The following is a 22,500-nucleotide window of genomic DNA, read 5'->3' on the forward strand; positions in this document are numbered from 1 at the left end:
AATGTATTGTTCGTTGTTCATTCATGTTAATACATTATTGTTAATAAATGACATCTTATTGTAAAGTATTACCATTAATATTATATATAAAAGAAAAACTCAATAAACAAAGTAAAAAATCATTTGACTTATCTTTTCCCCTCCAAAGTTTCTATAGATATCACGATATATCGATATCGTGAATTCTTATGGCCACAATAACCGTGATATGAAAAATCGTATATCGTGACAGCCCTATACGGTGTATATATATATATATATATATATATATATATATATATATATATATATATATATATATATAATACAAATATTTTAATTATATATTCAATATTAGATATTTCATTTTTTATTTATAAATATTTAATTGTATAATAAACCAAGTACAATAAATTGTAATGTAAGATGATGCTAGTCAGTTAAAACCTTAAAATATGATCAGAAATTAGAAATAATAATAATTATAAAATAATAATAAAAATTATTAATATAAAATATTTACTGTAAATAATAATAAAATATAAATTATATATTTTTAATAATAATAAAATATTTTTGGTATAATATTTAATTGTTATATATATATATATATATATATATATATATATATATATATATAAAATGGAATTTAACTTGATGCTTGAGTCATTGAATAAAAACATGAGCATTAAATTTAAGTAATACTAATAAAAAGGACAATAAAATGATTTGAACAAAAATATTGTAATACAAAAATCACTTAAATTTATGATAAAATATTCAAGTAATGATTAAAAAATATTTAAATTACAAATTATATTACAACTAATTGTTTATTAGTAGTAGTAGCAGCACTATCAACAACTGACACAATATAAATAATAATGTGCTCATGTTAGAATTATTCAAGCATATTTAATGCTAACATAAAAATAAACCTTTGTTAATAAAGTTTGATCTGCCCTACGTCTCCCATCATGCATAACCTGTCGAGGGTCACAGAAGACTCAGTTTAGTGTGTTTTTAGGGCGGCTGATCCTGAGGTCATCGATGACAGCATGTGAATCTGAGCTTGATTTAACGGAGTAACGTTTGTGAAATCACTGCAGCTAAAGATCACATCGGATCGCTGTCCAAACACATGCGTCATTCACTGAATGTGGGTCAGAAACCAGGCACTATTTTACACTTCATAACTCTGAGTTCAAGGCCTGAATTAATTAAATGAATTCTGTTCCTAAAAAATTAAGATTTTTAATTTGAATTAAGAAGTTCTGCTCACCAAAGCCTGCATTTATTTGATGCAAAAAATACTGATCTTTGGATCTTTAACTGTTTAAAATATTAATAATAATAAAGTTTTTAGAATGATTTCTGAAGATCATGTGACACTGAAGACTGGAGGAATGATGCTGAAAATACAGCGGAGCATCACAGAAATACATTACACTTTAACACAGATTCACACAGAAAACAGATGATTTAAATTGTAAAAATATTTCACAATTTTACTGCTTTTGGCACAAATAAATGCTGGAACAGAAGAGACAGAAGAAACATAAAAACTCGTACTGTTCAAAACTTTTTGATTTGTAGTGTATACCGTGTAAATTGTATGTCTTGTTTATAAATGAAACCTTTTTTTATTTAATTTTTTAGATATTTTGCGTATTTGTCATTCAACAAAACATGAAAAAAAGAAGCTTAGATTACAAAGAAAGATCATAAAACAGAAGTGCATCACCTCAAACTCGCCCTTTGTGTATTTGGCATCAGGAACGCTCACGATTTCATCCTCACAAGACTCTGGAAAACCCTGTCAAACAAATTATAGAGAACTACTGCAATCTACCACAAATAATACACACTTCTATGTAAATATTATAACATATGAATAAGAGAATTTCTCATCATTAACCTAAATATCCCATCATGCACCATTTAAGACAAATAACACAATTTCAGGAAAAATACAACAGGGTTCAAAAGTCAGAGACAACTACATAAATTAAATTAAATAATTAAATGCTTTGTTACATATAAAAAATAATATAAAAAATAGCAAATATATTTTCTAATCCTCTTCATCTTGTTAATTTCATTTTATTTGGTCATACTTTAATCATCAAATCAATTATGACAATGGGTTAAAAAAAACTGCATCTCAATTTTGCACCTAAACTCTTTTATATAAAGAGAGTATATATATATATATATATACACTCTCTCTCTCTCTCTATATTATATATATATATATATGCATTGTTGCAAAATGTAAACTTTATTATTGTACAGCTCTAATCTGCTAAATGAGATTAAGACATGACGATATTTGAAACAATTTACAATGGACTGGAGGTAGGAGAAATACTCTGGCTGTATAACTGGAGTATTGTGTGATTGAGACGTACGTTGAAGTGCCAGAGCGTGAGTGTCGCGATCACCAGTGCTGTGCTCGTCCGTCCTTTACCATCAGAACAGTTAAAGACGAACGCAGAGAGAGAGTCTTCAGCCAGACAAGACTTCATCGCCTCCAGCAGCCTGTCCAAGCCCTGCACACACACACACACACACACACACACACACACACACTATCACTATGATCGATTGAAAGCCATGAAGCAGACTGTGATAAACCACTTTCACAAACACATTCATACGACTCTATAAGGCACACAAAAGAACGATAATGAAGCTGTCAGAGAGAACTCATTCAGAATAATAAACTCAAGTCTATTACAGAGATAGTTTACATACAGTATAAATGACAAGGCTGTCATATTTAACCACGATCAGGCCATTCTTCACAACTTGAGCTTTTGGGGCTTGCTTTTAATGAGACACACGAAAACCACTGAATACACGATGCCATGCTTTTTTATCTACATCTTATACATTTGATCTTATTTAATCAGAATTGAATCTTTATTGATTGCCTTCAGAACACTTTGCATCTGTGATATTGTACAGAAGATACCCGAAGGTGCTTGTTTTGGTCGATTTTGGAGCTTGACAATCATGGTTTCTTAAAAAAAAAAAAAAAAAAAAAAAAGGAAAGGAAAAAAGAAAGAAGAACTAAACTTAAATAAAATAATTATAATAATATCAGAATAATTTTAAAATAAAATAAATACAATTTTTATAAATGCTTAATTAAAATAAGAAAATGAAATAAACTTTAAATAAATATAAATAAAATAATCTTAGTGGCATATTTTTTTCTGGGTGAAATTTTTTTTAAATAAGTGAATAGAAGATAACGAAGGTGAGTTGATGACATTTCTGGGTGAAATATTTCAGTAAGATCTGCAGTGACTCTGACGAACACTAGAGGGAGCAGAAGCTCTTATCATTAGCCTTCATCATTGCATCTGAATGTTAAAGCTGTTTCACCTCTTCAGTCGGAGCAGAGCATTCTGGGAAGGGTATCCGTCTGTACTGCAGGCCCTGGTGTGAACTCTTGTGCTGGTTAAAGATCTCCTGCACCGTCACACAGCTCTTGAACATCTTCATCTGCTTCTCCTGCTCCAGAGTCACTTCAAGCCATTTCTGACTTCCCACAAGTTCCTCTTTCAGAGCCGTTTCCAGCATCTACGTCGCACACACACACACACAAAGAGATGCAGAAGCTGTGCAATGTGTAGAGCAACTAATTATATAAAGCTAATAATTATAAATGAATAAAAAATAAAAAGAATCACACTTCTCATACACGCTAATCAGAATGACTTGTTTTGCCTGTGGCTCAAAACTATAAAGGTCACATATAAGAGCAAGCAAAACCAGAGTCTGACCTCGATCTGCTGCGTCTGGGACGAGAGCACACATATGTGCTGGTCCACACGCGTGGGCTCTCTGGGACAGAAGATCTGGCCGTTAGCCTCCAGAACCAGCTCATCCTGCAAATTCACCCACAATACACTGCTGTGCTTCCTCTTCTCATCCGTCAGATACTCCAGAACGGCTCCGGTCGCCTGAAACGTGAGCGATGCTGTCGATGAGCATTAACAGACACCTCAGGAGACATCAGAGTCAGTCTGAAGAGGCTTTTGGGAAGAGTTACCTCAGATGTGGGCTGTGCCATCCCATAGATTGACATCTTGGGCACTCGTCTGAAATTAGCCACTTTCATCTGCTTAATGGTGCTCAGAACGTCAGGCGCTAAATATTCATCTGCAACCTGGAAACACAACACACCGCTTCAGAAATAATCCATCGTCTTTATTGGTTTAGTCAAGGTTTACAGAGAAATCGGTCATCTTACATTAATGTGTAACTGCTGGTAAAATAATCCCCCAGTCTAATATTCAGAGGCTACGAACAGGGGACAAATTATTATTATTATTAGATTTTCTTCTAACTCATCTAACTCATTGCAAACATCAAAAAAATAAAGTTAAAAATGTGTACAATTTATTAGATATTTGAGGTGGACACACACCCAGAAAATAATTTGTTGAAAAAAAAAAAAAAAGTATTTGTTGTACCAACAAGCAATCATGGCTATTTAGGCAAACAAAAACTTGCATTAAACATTTGTTTGGCATTTCTGAATGTGATAATATTAGTCCCAATTAAATTATTCTGAAAAGTAGTAATACATTTAATAAGTGAGCAAAAAGCAGCATTTTAAATCTGTGAAAGGAATCATACATCTATAGATCGCCATAATCTACTAATCTAGTCAAGGACTATTCTAATGCCCATATTGCATATACACATCATTTACTGTAAACAACTCATTTATACCGAGCTTAAATCAAATCTGTGACTTCAGAAGATTTGATATACAGCACACAGCAAGACTATGATAGTTTTAGACTTTGTTTCATTCTGAGATGGCAGTGCTGTTGGAAACTTTGTTTCACTGTGAAATGTAACACAATTTGGAATTTTGCATCAGTTGCAACATTCCATTTCTCTTGAACTAAATCTCCGTCTAATCGAAGGATCATTTAGCTTTAAAATGTTGTAATGTTAACTGGTGTCCCCTAATACATTACCAGAACTCGAGCTCCTTTCGTGAGCAGGTCAGCTGGTGCTCTGAGCTCTGATTGGTTCATGCAGGAGAGGAGGCGGTACATCCAGGCGTGAGAGCACAGCCATTGGCTGAAACTAGAGGCGAACGCCAGCGGATACTAGAACGGAGACGAACAACATCATAAACATGACTAGCAAATGAATAGAAACTCTTTAAAAGAGTGAAAACACACTGTACCTGTTCATGCAGGTAAGCATTAAAGACGATCAAGTAGAAATACCGCTCTAGACTCAGTAGAGTTCGATGGAGGAAGTAATCTTTAGTGCTGCTTCCCTGAAAACAGAAAATACACTTTATTTGCAATCTGTCCAGCTGGGGGCCGTAAATCTGGATCTGCACACAAGTGATCCACAACGAAACCGAAGTTGAACACAGCAGATTTCAGTTTGTCCAGAGAAGAAGAATCAGCTCAGTGATGCAAAAAGTAACAAAAAAACTGCCTGTGAAGACAGAAACATTGACCTTGTAAAACCGGAGCGACGACAGGGACGGACGATAGAGGACCAGGCCTGGGTTTTAGTTTGTGTTTTGATCTTTATTTGTGCGTGTCAGTCGTCCGTGAGGGGCTGATGCGCTGTCGTGTGTTTATTTTGATCATTAAAATATCATTTGATTGTCCGCCGGTTCCCGCCTCCTCTTTCCCGATGATTATGAAGGTTTAATTCGTTACACTCACCTGGATCTGATAGTCTTCAGCGATTCCCTCCAGCTTCTGTTTGTTCTCATAAACAGCCTCTCGGATGTCGTGCATCTCCGAGCACAGATCGATGGCTCGGTCCACCTGAAACACAGCAGCATACGCTCAACAGCTCATCCGGGATCTCTCAGGGTTTACACACAAATATTAGATTGAACATTCGAAGACAAACCTCTTTCATGACCTCTTGACCTTTAGGCAGCTTACTGATGAGGGTCTGAATAACCTGGAACTGAATTCTGGACTTGTCTGTCGCATCCTCTTCAGCGCTATAAACACGTGACAACATTCACATTAAATGCAGAATCACACTTTTACTGTATATATAAAAAACTTACTGTGTGTACAGTTATTCAGGCTAAATGAGACTTGTTTTACTTTTGCTTATTACTTCTCTTTTGTTGGATTTAATTGCCAAGTCACTTTAGATAAATGACTAAATGGAAATCCAAAGGCACATAATATACACAAATACACATCTTTATTAAACATTCTTAAGCATGCAAAAGAATATACAAAAGTGTTCGTTTTTACTTTCTATTCAGGAAGGATGCATTAAATTGATCATAAGTGTCTGTAAAGACATTTATAATGTTATTTCAAATAAATGCTGTTCTTTTGAACTTTCTGTTCATCTGTGAACCCTGAAAAATAAAATGCATCACAGTTTCTACAGAAATATTGTGCAGCACGACTGTTTTCATCATTGATAATAATCAGAAATGACAGACACTGAAGACTGGAGGAATGATGCTGAAAATACAGCGGAGCATCACAGAAATACATTACACTTTAACACAGATTCACACAGAAAACAGCTGATTTACATTGCATTATATCATTTTACTTTATTTTGCTCAGCCTCGGTGAGCAAAGAGTCTTTCAGAAACGAAAGCTTCTTCCCGAGCCCAAACGTCGTGAGTGCTAGTGTGTGAAGAGTGTGTGTGTGATCATGGGATGTGTTCGGGGTCTTACGGTGCTGTGGGCTCCTGGGTCGCCCGCGTCAGGTGCATCATCACCAGAGATCCCAGGATCATTCCCAGATTCGTCCGGCCGACTCCGACCTGACAGCTGAACAACAGAGCGGGAAGAGACCGCGACGAGTCCCGACTCAAGGACAGAGACGGATTCTCCTGACAGAACGAGAGAGAGACAGAGAGAGAATTCAGTCTATTCATCTGATGTCAGCACACTTCCAGCGATGCACATTCAGCTCTGATCCACTGCAATAAACATCTCAGGAAACCATTTGCAAAGTTTGCTTCTAACAATTAAATACATTACATCTAACGTCAATCAACTAGGGATTCACGAGGAAACTATAAGGGTTCATAAAATCATAAAAACGCTAAATGAAATTCAAAGAAATCAGGGATATACTATCTGTCTAAGCGAGGCTACTTAATTCTTGGTAATGTATTTTGCTCTAACTATCTATAAAATGCATTTTATTTCAGCCAGTTGACAAATAAAAATTTCTCATTTTCATATTTATATAAAAAAAAATGACAAACACAAAACTAAACATTTTAGCAAAATTATATTACAAAAAAACCCTCAAAAAATACTCAAGGATACTAAAATAACAGACCCAAATTAAAATAAAAAACTTTCAATTATAAATAAAATATAAAAAAATTAAATATATTAAATATATTTCAAAAATTATACAAATTATTTTATATAAAATAATATTAAATAATTGAATGTAAAATTTACTTGCATGTCGTGTTCATTAACCACATTCAGATCATTGTGAATGTTTTGTTGAAATATTATTCAATTTAAAATCTAAAAAAATAAATATTTGGCTGACAAGAAAACATTGGGAATCCTTAATTAAGCTTATTTACCTGAAATATAAAACTTTTTTGGTTTTATTTTAAACAAAACTTTAAAAGTGTTCGATTAAGAATAATAATTACACAAACAACAAACACTAATCTCCTGTTTATTTTCCTCTTTATTGGCTTTACTTTTATCCATACTGTCTATATTTCTGCACATTGGAAATGCTGTAAATAATAAGTCTTTGTTTCGGTTTAGAAATGTGCAAATGAATTTCAATCTACAGTGAAGTGATTAAATGAGATCCGATGATGGCAGCCCTGGAGAACAAACAGCCTTGGAGCGGATTTATCAGATATGGACTCATTTCTGCAGTCAGCCTGTGGTTTACTAAAGCCGTTCTGTTTTATAATCTTGTAACAGTTCCAGAGTGTGTTCACTATTACTGGCTGTCTATAGCGGTTTTGTAATTATCTTCCTGGTCACCAGGGGGCAACGCCCTCAGGTAAAGGGTTGAGAATACCCATATAAAGAAGAATGAGTGATCTAGCTGGAAAAGGGCCATGTGGTGGCTTGATTTGGAGAGGGCTCACTCTTTTTACTTAAGAGGGGTTTTGAGTTGAGGCTCAATGTTTATGCCTCTTTTGGCTAGTATTTGAGGAACACTGTGTTTGCAATACTCAATGTAAGCCATATTTCCTCAATTGTGTTGTTTGGTGTTAGCCGGAATCCTTGTGGTCAATACAGACTTAACCCCGGCATCAAATCTTCTTCGATTGGATTTTTTTGGTGGATTATATATACTTTTTTCCAACCTGGCCCGGATATCGACACGGAATCCATAATTTTTGGCCACTGTTGTCTGAAGATGATCCATGTCAAATTTAGTGAAAATCGGACCAACGGTCTGGGAGGAGTTCGAAAAAGTAGATTTTCAACATTAATCAAAATGCCGGACAGGGCGTTCAGATTTCCTACTAAAACATTGGTGTGTCTATTGTCAGCACAACCCAAGGAATATTTTGAGATCAGTTTCATTACAATAGCCTAATGCAAGCAAAAGTTATTAGCATTTTTGTAAATTTCATAATTGAAGGTTAATGAATGGTTTATTACTCTTGGACAATAGGTGGCGCTGTTACCAAATTTATGTGGCATGGTCAGTGTGAGGTGCCGATGACTCATACAAAGTTTGGTGCAAATATGTCAAAGCATTGTAGAGATACAGCCTCAAATGCATTTTAGCATACTTCCAGCAAATTCATTGATGCACTAATGAGAACAGTTTCGTATATCGACACGAAATCCAGCATGGTCTGAAGATGATCCATGTCAAATTTGGTGAAAATCGGACTAACGGTCTAGGAGGAGTTCGAAAAAGTAGGTTTTCAATATTAATCAAAATGGCGGACAGGAAGTATGGCCAATTTTGGCATAATTGGTATCAATGCTCTTGGCATGACCTAAAGAATATAGGGAGACCATTTTAATTTCAATAGTCTAATATATTCAAAAGTTATTAGCATTTTTGTGATATTTCATTATAACCGACGCCTTAAATCTAAAGAGACCAGTTGTGTGATTTTTGGCCAATCCATTCAGAAGTTATAAGCCAAAATAGGCATTTTTCATATCTCCTGACCACTAGGTGGCGCTGCATCGAAACACTGCAGGTAGTCTCAGGTCATGCTTGTTGTAGCACACACCAAGTTTGGTCTCAATATGCCAAACCGTTGCCGAGATATAGCCTCACATGTATTCTTGCGTGCTTTTCGTCAAATTTGTTCACGTGTCACTCGGGAACGGTTGGACGAATCAACTTGAATTCCATAACTTTTTGCTAGCATTGTCTAAAGATGATCTGAGCCAATTTTTGTGAACATCGGACTAACCGTCTAGGACGAGTTCGAAAAAGTAGGTTTTTCGCAAAATTGAAAACAGCGAAAAAAACTAGAATAATATTGAGTTTAGATTTTTGGTTACACTCGTTGTTATTTGCATCACTGATACAGTGTAACATGTACAGTAATTATGCATATTTTTTCTTATTACTACAGTAAGTACATGCAATGTGTAACGGACACTGAAATACATTTTTTCTTGTTTTAAGCAAAACTCTACACTGCAAAAAATTCTTAGTGTTTTATAAGCAAATTTCACATTTAACTCAATTGTGTCACTTGCGATTTCTTTGTAATTATTTGTGAAATCTAATAGCGATTATAATGTATGTCTCTTGCATACAAACTATGGTAACACGGTACATTTCTTTAAGTGCTGTCAGCTTTAAAAACATCAAAAAGTGCGGAGAAAGAGAAAACAACGAGGTTTGGTTTGGGTTTGCATGCTGCTCTGGTTTCATAACTAAATGACATTCAGTTTGTCTTCAGTCCGTCTGATGATCTACAGACTGATGTCCTTCTATCTAAACATGTTATAGATTACAGCTCCGACGTGCTTTAAAGCATCTGATGTGTTTAGATTCCACCATCTCAAAGACATCTAACATCTTCAGAGGCTTTAATCACACTGACGGCTGAATTGGCGTGAAGCATCACGAGAAAACTATTCCGCTGATGCATTAATGTCTTTCACATTACATCAGCTGACAGATGCATTGATTTAGATCACAGCACAGCTATCAGAAAGCTCATGCTGGTGTTTTCAGGAGAATCTCTTACCCGGAGAACGTTCACAAATGCATCAAACTGGTCCTCCAGCGGAGCGCCCTCCATCGGCAGAGGCAGACGATAATACCTGCACAAACACATTTACCCTGCTTATTTACATTATTATTATTAACCATTTAAACCAGTGTTTCCCAAACTTTTTTCTGCCTTGGTTCAGTTTTGATAAGTAAGTAAAAAATCCCACAGCACACCCAGGATTTAAAAAGGGGGGAAAGTTAATAATTAAACAAAGCATCCGCAGAGTTTTGCAAAACTCACAGGAGGTCAAAAATATGATTTTTCACAAAAAGGTGAAAAGGGTGTCAATTTGGAAGATAAATCTTGTAGGGGGTTGTGGAAAAAAAGCTTTTGAGAATTGAACATGCAAATGAAGCGTTCTGGTGCACGCTGACAACAAAATAAAGGGAAAAGACAACAAATGCTTCAAGTAAAAAAAAAAAAGAAGCAGATTTATACCACAAACTTTTTGGACCGTGCAACTCTGTTGTCATCGTTGTTCATACTTCTCTTTAAATGTTTATGTTCACATTAGAGTGCACATACTATCAACAAACTCCATTTTTCACAGTAGAGGAAACAGAAGACTGAAGATGAGGTGCCATAAATGCATATGCACCGCAAAATTTCAAATGCATAAATAATTTTATAAGAGTAATGTTTGATATATTTTTGAACATACAAGTAAAAAATGTTGGGAAAAAATGCAATCCTTTTAAATATGAAACCAAGCCACTAGTAGATTTTTAATGAGCGAGTCATTAATCATTCATTCAGAATCCAGGCGTCTGTCTTTATGAATGGACCACTGAATCATTAACTCACTTGATTCATTCAAAAACGTATTGAATGAACTGATTCATTCAGTATCGAAACACAGCTGTGTGTTGCTCTGAGACACAGAACAGTTCTGCAGTGGCTCTGATTGAATCTTGATCAGCGAAAACAGTTGCAATTTGTGAACGGTGTGTCTTCTTCACTCACAATGAACAACTTCCATTTAAAGCAGTGAATCGTAATTAATGCATGAATCGTTCATTGCAGAACTACATTTTAAGGATACTTTATTTTTAGATTATAGATCAGGTTTCTCACATGCTTCTGAAAACAAAATATTATACAAACAAAATAATATGTAGGCTAATTTACTTTAGGTTCTGACAAAATCTTGTATTTGATGTTTTAAATGAGTCAATTTATAAACGCCAACAATGAGTCTATTTATAAATATTTATTATTTAGATTCACTAGGCCCATGTAAAAATCATTTGAAATAAAAGAACGAAGTCTTGCTTCGTCCAGAGTTTTTGAATCAATCTCTTTTGAATTAATGATTCAGATATCAAATACATTTTAACAGTCGCTAGTCGCCACCTACTGGCATAATGTAGCATATGCAATCTAGATTTACAACCTCACATTCGTTTATTCACCTGCTAGACCGCAAATGTTAAGATTCTTCTCTGTTCTTTAAAAACAGCGTTTCTTGAAAGGAAAAGCTGCTCTTATTCAAACATCAGTTATTTATGTGAAGTAGCAGCACTTCATTCTGAATAATACGGGGCGGAGTTATGAGCTTTGACTGACAATTTGAGGAACCAATGGCGTTACGAGGTTTAGTCACATGCTCCTATGAATGCTTTTCATTGGTTAAATATTTGTGAAAGCCACCTGTATGTGGGCAGGGTGAAGCACGGACGCTTGTACACCTCTTCTGTGACGTGAACGTCTTCCTCACAGCTGATGGAGATCTTCTGAGGCTCTCCTTTAAAATGCTCGATGTCGTTGTAGACGTAGAACACGTTGTTATTGAGTTTGGCGAAGTCCTGGAGCTGAAAACACAAATAACTTCGGATCAGCACATGCACCGGCATCCGTCTGTGATGTTAGCGTGAAATTAAAATGACAGGAAAGCAGAAACATTTGAGTTTAAATGGGGAAATTATTATTAAAAATGTTTTTAAAAATAACATGCAAAGTATTATTTACATACAATGTATTATAACACTGTTTAATTAAGGTTATATAATATTAAATTATTATACACAATAACAACACAATGCCTTGGTTGTCTTGCCTAATACTAGTTCATATTAATATTAGCAAAAGTTTTTAATCATATTATGATTTATCATGAGATTAGAAAACATTTAAATTATTTATTATTTATAACTAAATAATATATTTCACTTTTTTTAATATAATAGTATTTAATTAGAATGAATTAATATAAATATATTTAAGCCTGAGATCAGAATTATTTTATTTTAATTTACTATTATTATTATTATTATTATTATTAAGTATGCCTCACTGCTTAATAATAATGCATAAATATAAGTATTATTAATCTCAAAATCAGGAAAAGAAATATTACTAATTATATATATATATATATATATATATAAAAAATTGTCATTATAATTCTAAAATCAGAAAACATTATTATTATTATGTATTCTTCAATGTTTAAATAATAATAATTATAATAATTCAATAAAAGTATAACTAAACCTAAGATCAGAAAATATTACTACTATAATTTTTTCTGATTAATTATATTTAAATTGATGCATTATTATTATTATTATTATTAATCATAAAATGGGAAAACAACAATAATAACAATTTATACAAATGATTATTATATATATTATATAAGTACATTTTTGGGCTGATCTCAGGACAGAATGAATTTTAATTCCGTTCAAATGTTCTTTCAGGTCTGTTTTCATTGTCTTTACCGGTTTCTGTTCTCCAAATAAAGTAGGTGAGTGTCATAAACAGTTTTGTGTTGTGTTGATGCTCTCCTCTGTATCCTCATCTCTCACCTCTCGTCTGATGGTGAGCTCCAGGTTCTCCGAGCACGCCTGGCGTCCGAGATCGTGCAGGTTCTCATGAAGGTTCTCCTTCCTCCGGGGAGTGTAGGGAAGAAAGTCTGCGTCCGAACGCAGGAACACCACGGGCTCCTCACGCAGACAGAAGAAAATCACCTCCTTTTGAAAGCAAACGCATGTAAATCAGGCCGAATCAAACTGGACTCACAGTCCGTAATCATCACGGTTATTTCACATCATTTGCTGGAGCTCCACAGAGTTTGATTGAAAGCATCGCACCGCAGGCGTAAAACACATTCAGCTCAATCAACAACACACACCTTATCAGCATCATCACTTGCACATGGCTCAACACAGAGCACTGACCTGATGGCCTTCACCCTGCAGTCTCTGGAGGACCTGTTTGAAGCCACCCAGGCTGGGCTGGCCCATGCCGTACAGCGGGAAGCTGCCTTTGCTCTGGCGGAAGTTGGGCGCTCCGTACGAGCCGCTGGTGCTGAGGACGTCTGCTTTACTGAACACGTCCTGCACCATGAAGAAGGATCCCTGAGGAGAGGTCATCAGTCATCTCTACCAGCGCTTTGAACACTCAAAAATAGGGATGCACCGAAAATTTTCGGCAGAAAATGGCATTTTCGGTTTTCGGGCCGATAGACTTTTATCACCGAAACAATACGGCCGAAATGTTATGATGACGCAAACAGAAACCGCGACCTGCACGTGCACCTGCATAGCGCAGACCACGAGCTCCCCGCAACATTCACTTCACACCAGTGAGAACATTCTCTCTCTTCTTATTCCTTTATTCGCAGCACTAAAGCGGCTCCTAACAAAGAGATTAAGACGGACCACGAAGTGAAAACAAAGAAAAGTAGAGTCTGTTAGCACACGTCTCACTGAGATCTTTTCGGATCCTCTGCACTTCATCGCGAATGCGCTTGATCCACGTTATAAAGACCATTACTTGGATGCGGAAATAAGGCAGCGCGCATGAGAAATGATCCAGGCCGCGCTGGATGCGGAGAACACGCGTGTTTTACAGTCTATGGTGGAGACGGAGAAGCGCCAAGCGCAGGAGACTGAGATCAGAGCACAGAAAATAAGACTCGTGTCTGCACCAGATGAGGGGCATGCACCCTCGTTGTCTGATGTGTTCAGTGGAATTCTGCAAGAAAGTGCCTCAAATAATAATAATACGTTGGCTATTTTGTTCTTAGGCTACTATATATGTGACATTTATATATATATATATATATATATATATATATATATATATATATATATATATATACACACACACACACACACATATACATAATATCAGATTGTAGCCATTTTTCTGCTAGATTTTCTGCTAGATTTCTGCTTTAATTTGATTAACAAAAAATATTTATGCCCAGGCCCTAATGCCCAGTGTATTTAAATACACTCTCTCAAATATTTCTCAAATGTCAGGCATATGACAAGCTCAACAGCTAGATGGTTATCTGTCTGAAGTCCCCATCCCCAGAAGTGATAACAGTCTTGCCTACTGGAGAAGTAATGCACTTTCTAGTACTACAGAGAACAATTTCAAATGCACTTCACTTAAATGCACTTTGTTTTTATGAGAGAACAGTTCATTTTAAAACCTTTCTGTAGGCCTGTAGATTATTATTTAATATACACATGAGTGGGATAAATTTTTAGTTTGAATTTTATTTTAATACTGTGCATTGTTGCAATGTGCTTAATAAATATTTGCATAATTTGTAATTATGTATTTTTATGTTTTTTTTAAATAATTTATGTAATTATCTTTGAAACTTTAATATTAATTTATGCAATTGCAATGTCCTAATTTTAGTAAAGTTAGTACACGGTCATAGCAATAAATGCAATGGTACTAATAATTGGCATAATTTATTTCGGTGTTTCGGTTTCGGTTTTCGGCCTTGGTTTTCTCTTTTCCGGTTTTTGGTTTCGGCCAAGAATTTTCATTTCGGTGCATCCCTACTCAAAAAACTCTTTTAAACACAATTAATGCTGCTTTTCCTTCCAAATCACCGGTGTCTTCTTATTAAAATGTTTATGGAAGCCTATTTCTGAAAAATATAAAAAATCCCACAATTCTGGCTTTTTTTCTCGCAGTAGTTTATATCTCAGTCTTGTATTGTTCCTCGAAATTTTGACCTTATTTTTTTAAGCTTATATCAGTTTTGACTTTTTTCTCGCACTTGACATTTTTTTGCTTATAACTCAGTTTTAAACATTTTCTCACAATTTTGACTTTTTTGCTTAGAGTTTTTACTTTTTCTTGCAACTTTGATTTGTTAACTTATATATCAGTTTTGACTTTTTTCATGCAATTCTGAATTTCTTTAGTTTATCTCTCAGTTTTGACTATTTCTAGCAATTCTGGCTTTCATTAGTTCATCAGTTCTCACAATTTTGTCTTTTTCACAAATGCAAATTTATATGTCACAATTCAGATTTCTTTTAATATCTCAGTTCTGGCTTTTTTCGGTTTATGTCAGTTTTTTCTTTCTCTACCAATTGTGACTTTTTTTGTTGTTTTTCATCTCATAATTCAGATTTTTTTTATATACCTCACAACACTAACTTTTCTCAGAATTATGAGATATAAACTCATAACTGTGAAAAACAAAGGGGAAAATTTCAGTATTGTGATATGATAAGTTGCAATTAACTTTTTTTATTATTATACAGTGCCAGAAGTGAGCTTTCGGAGTTTGCCAAAACGACTTTTTAAAGCATTTAAGCTGGTCGCTTCTAACATGATTCATTATTCACACAAACATGATTAAAGTGTGTCCACACAGAGCAGTCCTCAAACTAAAAATGATTCATTTCTACAGCAACGTTCATAACGGCTAAATGATTTGATTTGTTGTTGATGCCGGTAAAATCACTAAATTAACACCAATACATTTATGCATTTGATAGATGCTTTTATCCAAAGCAGTTTCCTCTGAATTCAAGCTAGACATTTTATCTGCAGGAATCAAATCCACGCAGCAGATAAAATCACATATCAACAGAACCGAGGCAGTTTATTATTTATTTTTTTATTTCATTTGCCTATAAATATCTAAGTCTATACACTGTGGTGGCATTTGTTATACTGCTCTTAAAAAAAAAACTAAAATTATATGTATTAAAGTCAGTGCTATTTAAGTATTTTTAGTTTTTATCTATGATTTTAATTAGTTTTGTTTAATAATCTCCATTTTAATTGTATTTTTTGATTGAAGTTTTAGCACTGAAATATTTTTTTAATTAAGTCTAAACTGTAAATGTAAAAAAAAAGCTATTATTCTAAAAATTTTCATATTTATTACAAATATATATTTATATAGAGAGAGAGAGAGAGAGATTTTTTTCCCAAAATTTATTTTTCTTTGGACTAAAAAAAATACAATTTAATGTAACAAAAAAAAATGTAAAAACTCAAAATCACAAACAAATGTAAGAAATTAAAAATGACATCATTAATACTAAAGTAGCACTGAGGACGCCACAAAAGGCAAGAGAAAGAAGCTTTCATGAAAAGAGTTCAATAAAGATTTTTACAGTTGCAAAATGTTAATTATGAAAAATCTGACGAACGAGCTGCTAAACGCCTAATTATTACTTCATGATGTAGAAAACCTGAGCATTCAACAGCAGAAGATCATCAAGTAACGCAATGTTCTGGAAGGAACCGGAACCATTAGGAGTGTTTGACAAGCGAAACTCATCAGTGGCTCGTCAGCAAACAGAAACTAACGAGCAAACAAAGAGACCAAGAGGCCAGCAGGAGACGAGGAGCTTCAAAGCCTTCAGATAGAGGTGCAAACGTCCTGCCAAGACTAAAGAGCGAGCGCCGCGGTAATTAATGAAGACAGAGACGTGTTGGGACACAGCCTCGAAATCCACTGCCAATAATGACGCAAATTAAGTCAGATCTGACATTGAGAATGAACAAAAACATTACTGTAGTGGCACCATGGAATATATCAAAGCATAATGATGATCATATTCATGTTGCATGGTATTTACTGCATAAATAAACAGAGCTTGCACGATGCTGTAGTTTGCAAAAACTCAAATTTGATATGACATTTAATATGGAGCTACATTATGAAATTTACTAATTACTATGGTACTGTGTGTACTGCACTTTTGTACTTTTTTGTACAAAAAAATTTATCATAATATTTAAGCAGATTTTTCTGATTCTCATTACTGTAAAATAAAATAACATGAAACATTTAAAAATAATAATAATAAAATAAAATAATCCCACCCCATTGTTATTACTAATTATTGTATTATTTATTTTTATTTAATTTGACTATAAATATCTGAATTTATACACTGTGGCAGCATTCGCTATACTGTCATACTTTTTTTAATTAATTAATTTAATTTACAAAAAAGGTCATTCAAAATGAACATTTTCATATGTATTACTTTTCCATTCAAATATTGTAACAGTTAACGCACTGGCCCCGCCCCCAGACCTGTACATCATCATATATTTCATATAATTAACTGTTGACAAATATGATGCAGGGTAATAACTCCATAAATGCAGTTATGCCCTAAAAAAAACAAGATATTGGTGCAAAAAGCCCCTGTATGAGTTTTTGTCTCATATTTATATCATATGATAAGCGATATGACACCAGTATTACAATATCACGTTTAAATGTGATTCTACACAACAGTTCAGTAAATAAGAAGTTGATATCGTGTCATATTTTAAACAAAAAATGGTTAAAAAAAATTGTTGATATACAAAAAATAATGTAAAAATTTGTAGTATTTTTTGTCATTTTTATTATTCTTTTTTAAATATGCCTGTATTTTTTATTCATTTTTATTTCAGATTTGTCTTTAGTTGTTTCAGTATATGAAGTATATATAGTTAGTGATCATTTTATTTCAAGTAACAGTACTGAGACTTTGAATGGAAAAAATCAGGTAACTTAACTAAAAACTAAATCTAAATATCGAACTATAAATCTAAAATACACTTAAGCTTCTGCAGAAATGAACGGTTTTCCAGAGAGATCAAGAGTCCGGCTCACCTGGACCAGATGGTGCTCAGGCATGTTATCTGAGATCCTCCCAACTTTATAGTTCGTACGGACAACATCATCGTGAATCTGAAACTCCTGTCTGCAGTTATACCTGCACACACACACACACACACACACACACACACAGAGACTCAATCAGGAGAATGATCGGTGACTGCAGGCGTCTCAGAACAGAGCCGGACATACGTGATGACCACAGGAGCCACTTTATTCGTGATGATGGACTTGGCCTTGTTGTTGTGGATGTTGAGCGTCTGGAAGGAGGCGGAGCTCGCCGACCGCCTGCTGTCCGTCATCCCGTTGCCGTGGAAACTCTCATGCAGCGTGGGCTGGGGAGCAGCGCTGGCAGTCGTACCCATAATCCTCCAGCAGCTGTCAATCAAACACACACACCATCAGACTCAAACTAAAGCAGTGCTGTCAAACGATTTATCGTCTCCATGCTCTATCAAATCGGGAAGCAAAACAAAACTCTGGTTCTCAGACTGAATGGATTCCTTCAGGAAAGCCGATTTCTGCGGCCCATTCACAGGGAAAATAAAATCTCCCAGTGTCCTCGGCGGAGGACAGATGGGCATTCCTGCTTCCCGCATCAACAGCTATTGAAATACAGCGGGTGAAGCTCAAGCGGAGACAAAAGCGTCTCGGCGCAGACAGGAAGTGCTCAGCAGCTGCAGGAAGCATCTGCGGTCAAACAGGCTGATCAGAGGAAGGATGCAGAACGCTCCTCATTCTTAAGAGATGTACATCTCAGATCAGACGGCACATTTATAACTGTGAGAAGAGCTGGGGACTCGTGACCCCAACATAAATCACACAGGTCTGCCCTGCAACACACAGCAGGGAAATGCAGGCTAAAACATAAAAGAAAAATTATGAAATAAAATGACAAATATAAACAATTCGATAATAAAAAGGTACAAATAAAATGGAAATGGAAAGTAATGAAATAAATCAAACATAATAAAATATACAAAATGTAAATAATAAAATAAAAAATATTTAAAAATAAGATTAAAATGTAAAATAATATAATGAAAGAAAATAAAATGAAGTAAAAAATAAATTATAAACAATTAGTTTAAAAAATGAAAATTCTAATGAATGCAATGAAATAAACCTAATAAAATAAATAAAATGAAAAAAAAGCTAAAAATAAAATATAAAATGAAACTGAAAATAAATTTAGTGAAATAAAATAAAATAATAAATAATAAACAATTAGATAATAAAAAGGAAAAAAGGAAATTGTAAAGGATGTAATGAAATAAAGCAAACCTAATAAAATATACAAAATGTAAAAATAATAAAAAAAATACAATGAAACTGAAAATAAAAGTAATAAAATAAAAAAAATTATGAACAATTAGATAAAAAAGTTTTACGAAATGAAAATTATAATGAATGTAATGAAATAAACCTAATTAAAAAACATTTAAAAATAATTTTATATATTAAAATATTAAAAAAATAATGAAACTGAAAATCAAAGTAATGAAATAAAAAATTATAAACAATTAGATAATAAAAAAGTAAAAAAATGGAAATTGTAAAGAATGTAATGAAATAAAACAAACCTAATAAATATAAATATATTTAAAAAAATAAATAAATAAATACAGTATATTAAAAAGGTAAAAAAAATAGAAAATAAAATAAAACAGACAATAAGAGTAATGAAAATAAAAAATGTATTATAAACAAATAGATTAAAAAAATTAAATTAAATAAGAAAAAACTTAAATACAAAATATATTTAAAAATAAGAAAAATAATAATAAAATGAAACAGAAAATAAAAGTACTGAAATAATAATAATGACGGAAAAAAAAATTGTAAAATATAAGCTTCATTTTAAAATAAAAATTAACAGACTATCAAACACCACAATACTACCATCTAATATAAAAGAGTCATTAGTCCTTGTTTGTAACCACAAGCCAGTTTTAGGTGACACCCGTCTCAAACAGAGAGCTGCCGCCCATCTTCACAGGAAGTGTGGCCAGATTTCACAATATAACACAATCTCTTCATAATCCATCAAGGACATTATTATTTTCTTCTCAAATAAGACATCGTTCTCCACATTTAGGGAGATTTAGCATCTTCCCAGAATCATCCATCACGTCTCTCTTGAATGTCTCCTTCATAAACCTCGTCTGAAAGAATCACATCTGCAGTCTTCATTCAGGAATATCTCAAGTGTACAAAAACGCTCAACAAAAATGCTCTTGGTGCGAACACAAACGGGGTTTGATCAGGTTTAAACCCTAAACTGCCCACAAAAAGTGTGAAAGGCATCTTTAAACAGAGTTCAGAGTGGATTTAGACGTTTAAGAGAAACAACAACAACCACAAATCCTTGTGAAGAAGCATATCTTTCATAAAGAAGATGTTTTGAAGAATGCACAATATTAGTGCTCATTCACTTCCACTGTACAGACAAAAACACATTTGACTAAATTAATAAAGTAAAAATGTCATTTCTCAAAGTATCTTATGTGTTCCACAGAAAGTCATAAATTAGATTAAAAAAAAAAAGAATTTAACATTTTATAAAAATGTAAATTTATAAAAATATTTTTTTTCTAAGTTAAATATTTATTATTTATATTAATAGCTTGAATTAGTTTTTATTTTTAGTTAAGTTTTAGTGATTCTTTAAATATGTTTTTGTCATTATTATTAGTTTTTGTTTTCTAATATGTCTATAAATATTTTTATAAAATAAAAGTAATGAAAAAAAAAAAAAAGCTTAATTTTAAAATAAAAGGTTTTATTTTAGTGTTTAGTTATTTAAGGATTATGTAAAGAAAAATACATTTTAACATTCATGTTTTCATAGTCTTCATTTGTAGTTAATTATAATAGAATGATATGACGGACAGTGAATTGTGCCAGAACTTTCACTTTTGTGGTAAAAATCCCTTTAAGACAGTAAAAAAACCCCGTTAAGTCCACTTCACAGGGATCTGTGTGGACATCAGAGCACATCTGTAATCTGTGGTGCATGTGTAATAGACAGAAGGGTCAGAGTTACACCACCATGACAAAACACATAAAAATCCCTTCAGCGAGGAAGTGCCTTCAGAAACATGAGGATGTTGCGTGTGTTTAGTCCTAATGCATGGATCCAGTGATGCTCACATTAATGATTCACTGGGGTTTTACACTATGAACAGTCATTGTGTTGATAATTTGACATCCATCAGCAGTGAAGCTCAGCACGACTTCACAACTTCCCTTATGAGTAAAAACAACTGCCCGGAAAAACTGACTTCCTCACACTACTTCCTGTTGCAACACCGCGGAGATGTGCATGTTACTTCACCATGGCACTGAACGATTTACATATTCACACACCGTAATATTTACAATTCAACCGAGGTTCCTGTGAACTAATAACCTCCAGGTTAAAAAAATATAATTTTCTGATTTTTTTTTTGCATAAGACACAAAATTAAAATCACACCACCTTAAATCACATGCATTACAAAACAACTATACAAATAATTGCAAAAGTTAGTAAACAAGTTAGTAAATTTCTATATTTTATAAAAAGAAAACCTAAAAAAAAAATATATATATATATAAATTAAATACATACTAAAATATGACATTAAAATTAAACAATTAAAACAATTGCATTATATAGTTATAATATTATAATATAATAGTTATTAAACAAAAGATAAATAAATATATGCACACAAAATAAAAACAAACAAATAAATTAATAAACACTAAAACAACTATAAAATGTCAAAAGTTAGTAAATAAGTTACTAAATATATTTTAATATTTAGTAAAAATAAATGCATATGAACACAACACACAAATAAACAAGTAAATAAAATAATGCTAAAACATGGCAATAATCAAAGTAACTACCAAAAAGTGAAATAAATTTTGATATTTTCTTAAAAAATAAATACATTTGAACACACACACACACACACACTTCCCCAAAATATGGCATTAATAATAAAGCAAAACCACTATAAAATCATTTGCAGACATTAGTAAGTATATTTTGATATTTCAGTTACACACGATACATGTGAAGACATTTAAAATAAAATACTACTTGAACACAGAAACCACTGTATCATCACTTTGCGCTAGAAACATGGTACTTTTGTCAGCAAGAGTGTCAAAACCCCACAGTGCATGCAACAATCAGAAGAACTGGATAAAAGCATCAGCCAAATGCATGACGCAAACTAAATATCAGCTCTTGAACTGAACTTGTCCCACGTCTGAATGCAAATACACTGTAGGTTTTCCCAGAATGCTACGGGAAAATCTGTGCATCATCTCTCTCACACGCAGGCATTTACAGATCAGAAATAGCACATAATTACAGTTATTCTGAACGGCTCTC

General features: G+C 33.5%; 1 protein-coding gene across 1 annotated transcript in view; it reads right to left on the reverse strand.

Annotated features, from left to right (window-relative positions):
- LOC132122522 (paladin-like) overlaps positions 1-22,500 on the reverse strand; it is a 42,308-nt gene that overhangs the window by 18,212 nt on the left and 1,596 nt on the right. The window contains exons 2-17 of the mRNA XM_059532895.1: positions 18,303-18,488; positions 18,105-18,207; positions 13,396-13,575; positions 13,024-13,188; positions 11,864-12,024; positions 10,187-10,262; positions 6,693-6,850; positions 5,890-5,986; positions 5,697-5,801; positions 5,198-5,293; positions 4,983-5,117; positions 4,043-4,159; positions 3,774-3,953; positions 3,373-3,570; positions 2,391-2,531; positions 1,724-1,795 (exon numbers count right to left, since the gene is read on the reverse strand). Coding sequence (XP_059388878.1) covers positions 1,724-1,795; positions 2,391-2,531; positions 3,373-3,570; positions 3,774-3,953; positions 4,043-4,159; positions 4,983-5,117; positions 5,198-5,293; positions 5,697-5,801; positions 5,890-5,986; positions 6,693-6,850; positions 10,187-10,262; positions 11,864-12,024; positions 13,024-13,188; positions 13,396-13,575; positions 18,105-18,207; positions 18,303-18,475 — 2,157 coding nt within the window. The 5' untranslated portion in view covers positions 18,476-18,488. The remainder of the gene's footprint in view (positions 1-1,723; positions 1,796-2,390; positions 2,532-3,372; positions 3,571-3,773; positions 3,954-4,042; positions 4,160-4,982; positions 5,118-5,197; positions 5,294-5,696; positions 5,802-5,889; positions 5,987-6,692; positions 6,851-10,186; positions 10,263-11,863; positions 12,025-13,023; positions 13,189-13,395; positions 13,576-18,104; positions 18,208-18,302; positions 18,489-22,500) is intronic.

This window comes from Carassius carassius, chromosome 40 (genome assembly GCF_963082965.1).
Source record: "Carassius carassius chromosome 40, fCarCar2.1, whole genome shotgun sequence".
NCBI classification, from domain to species: Eukaryota; Metazoa; Chordata; class Actinopteri; order Cypriniformes; family Cyprinidae; genus Carassius; species Carassius carassius.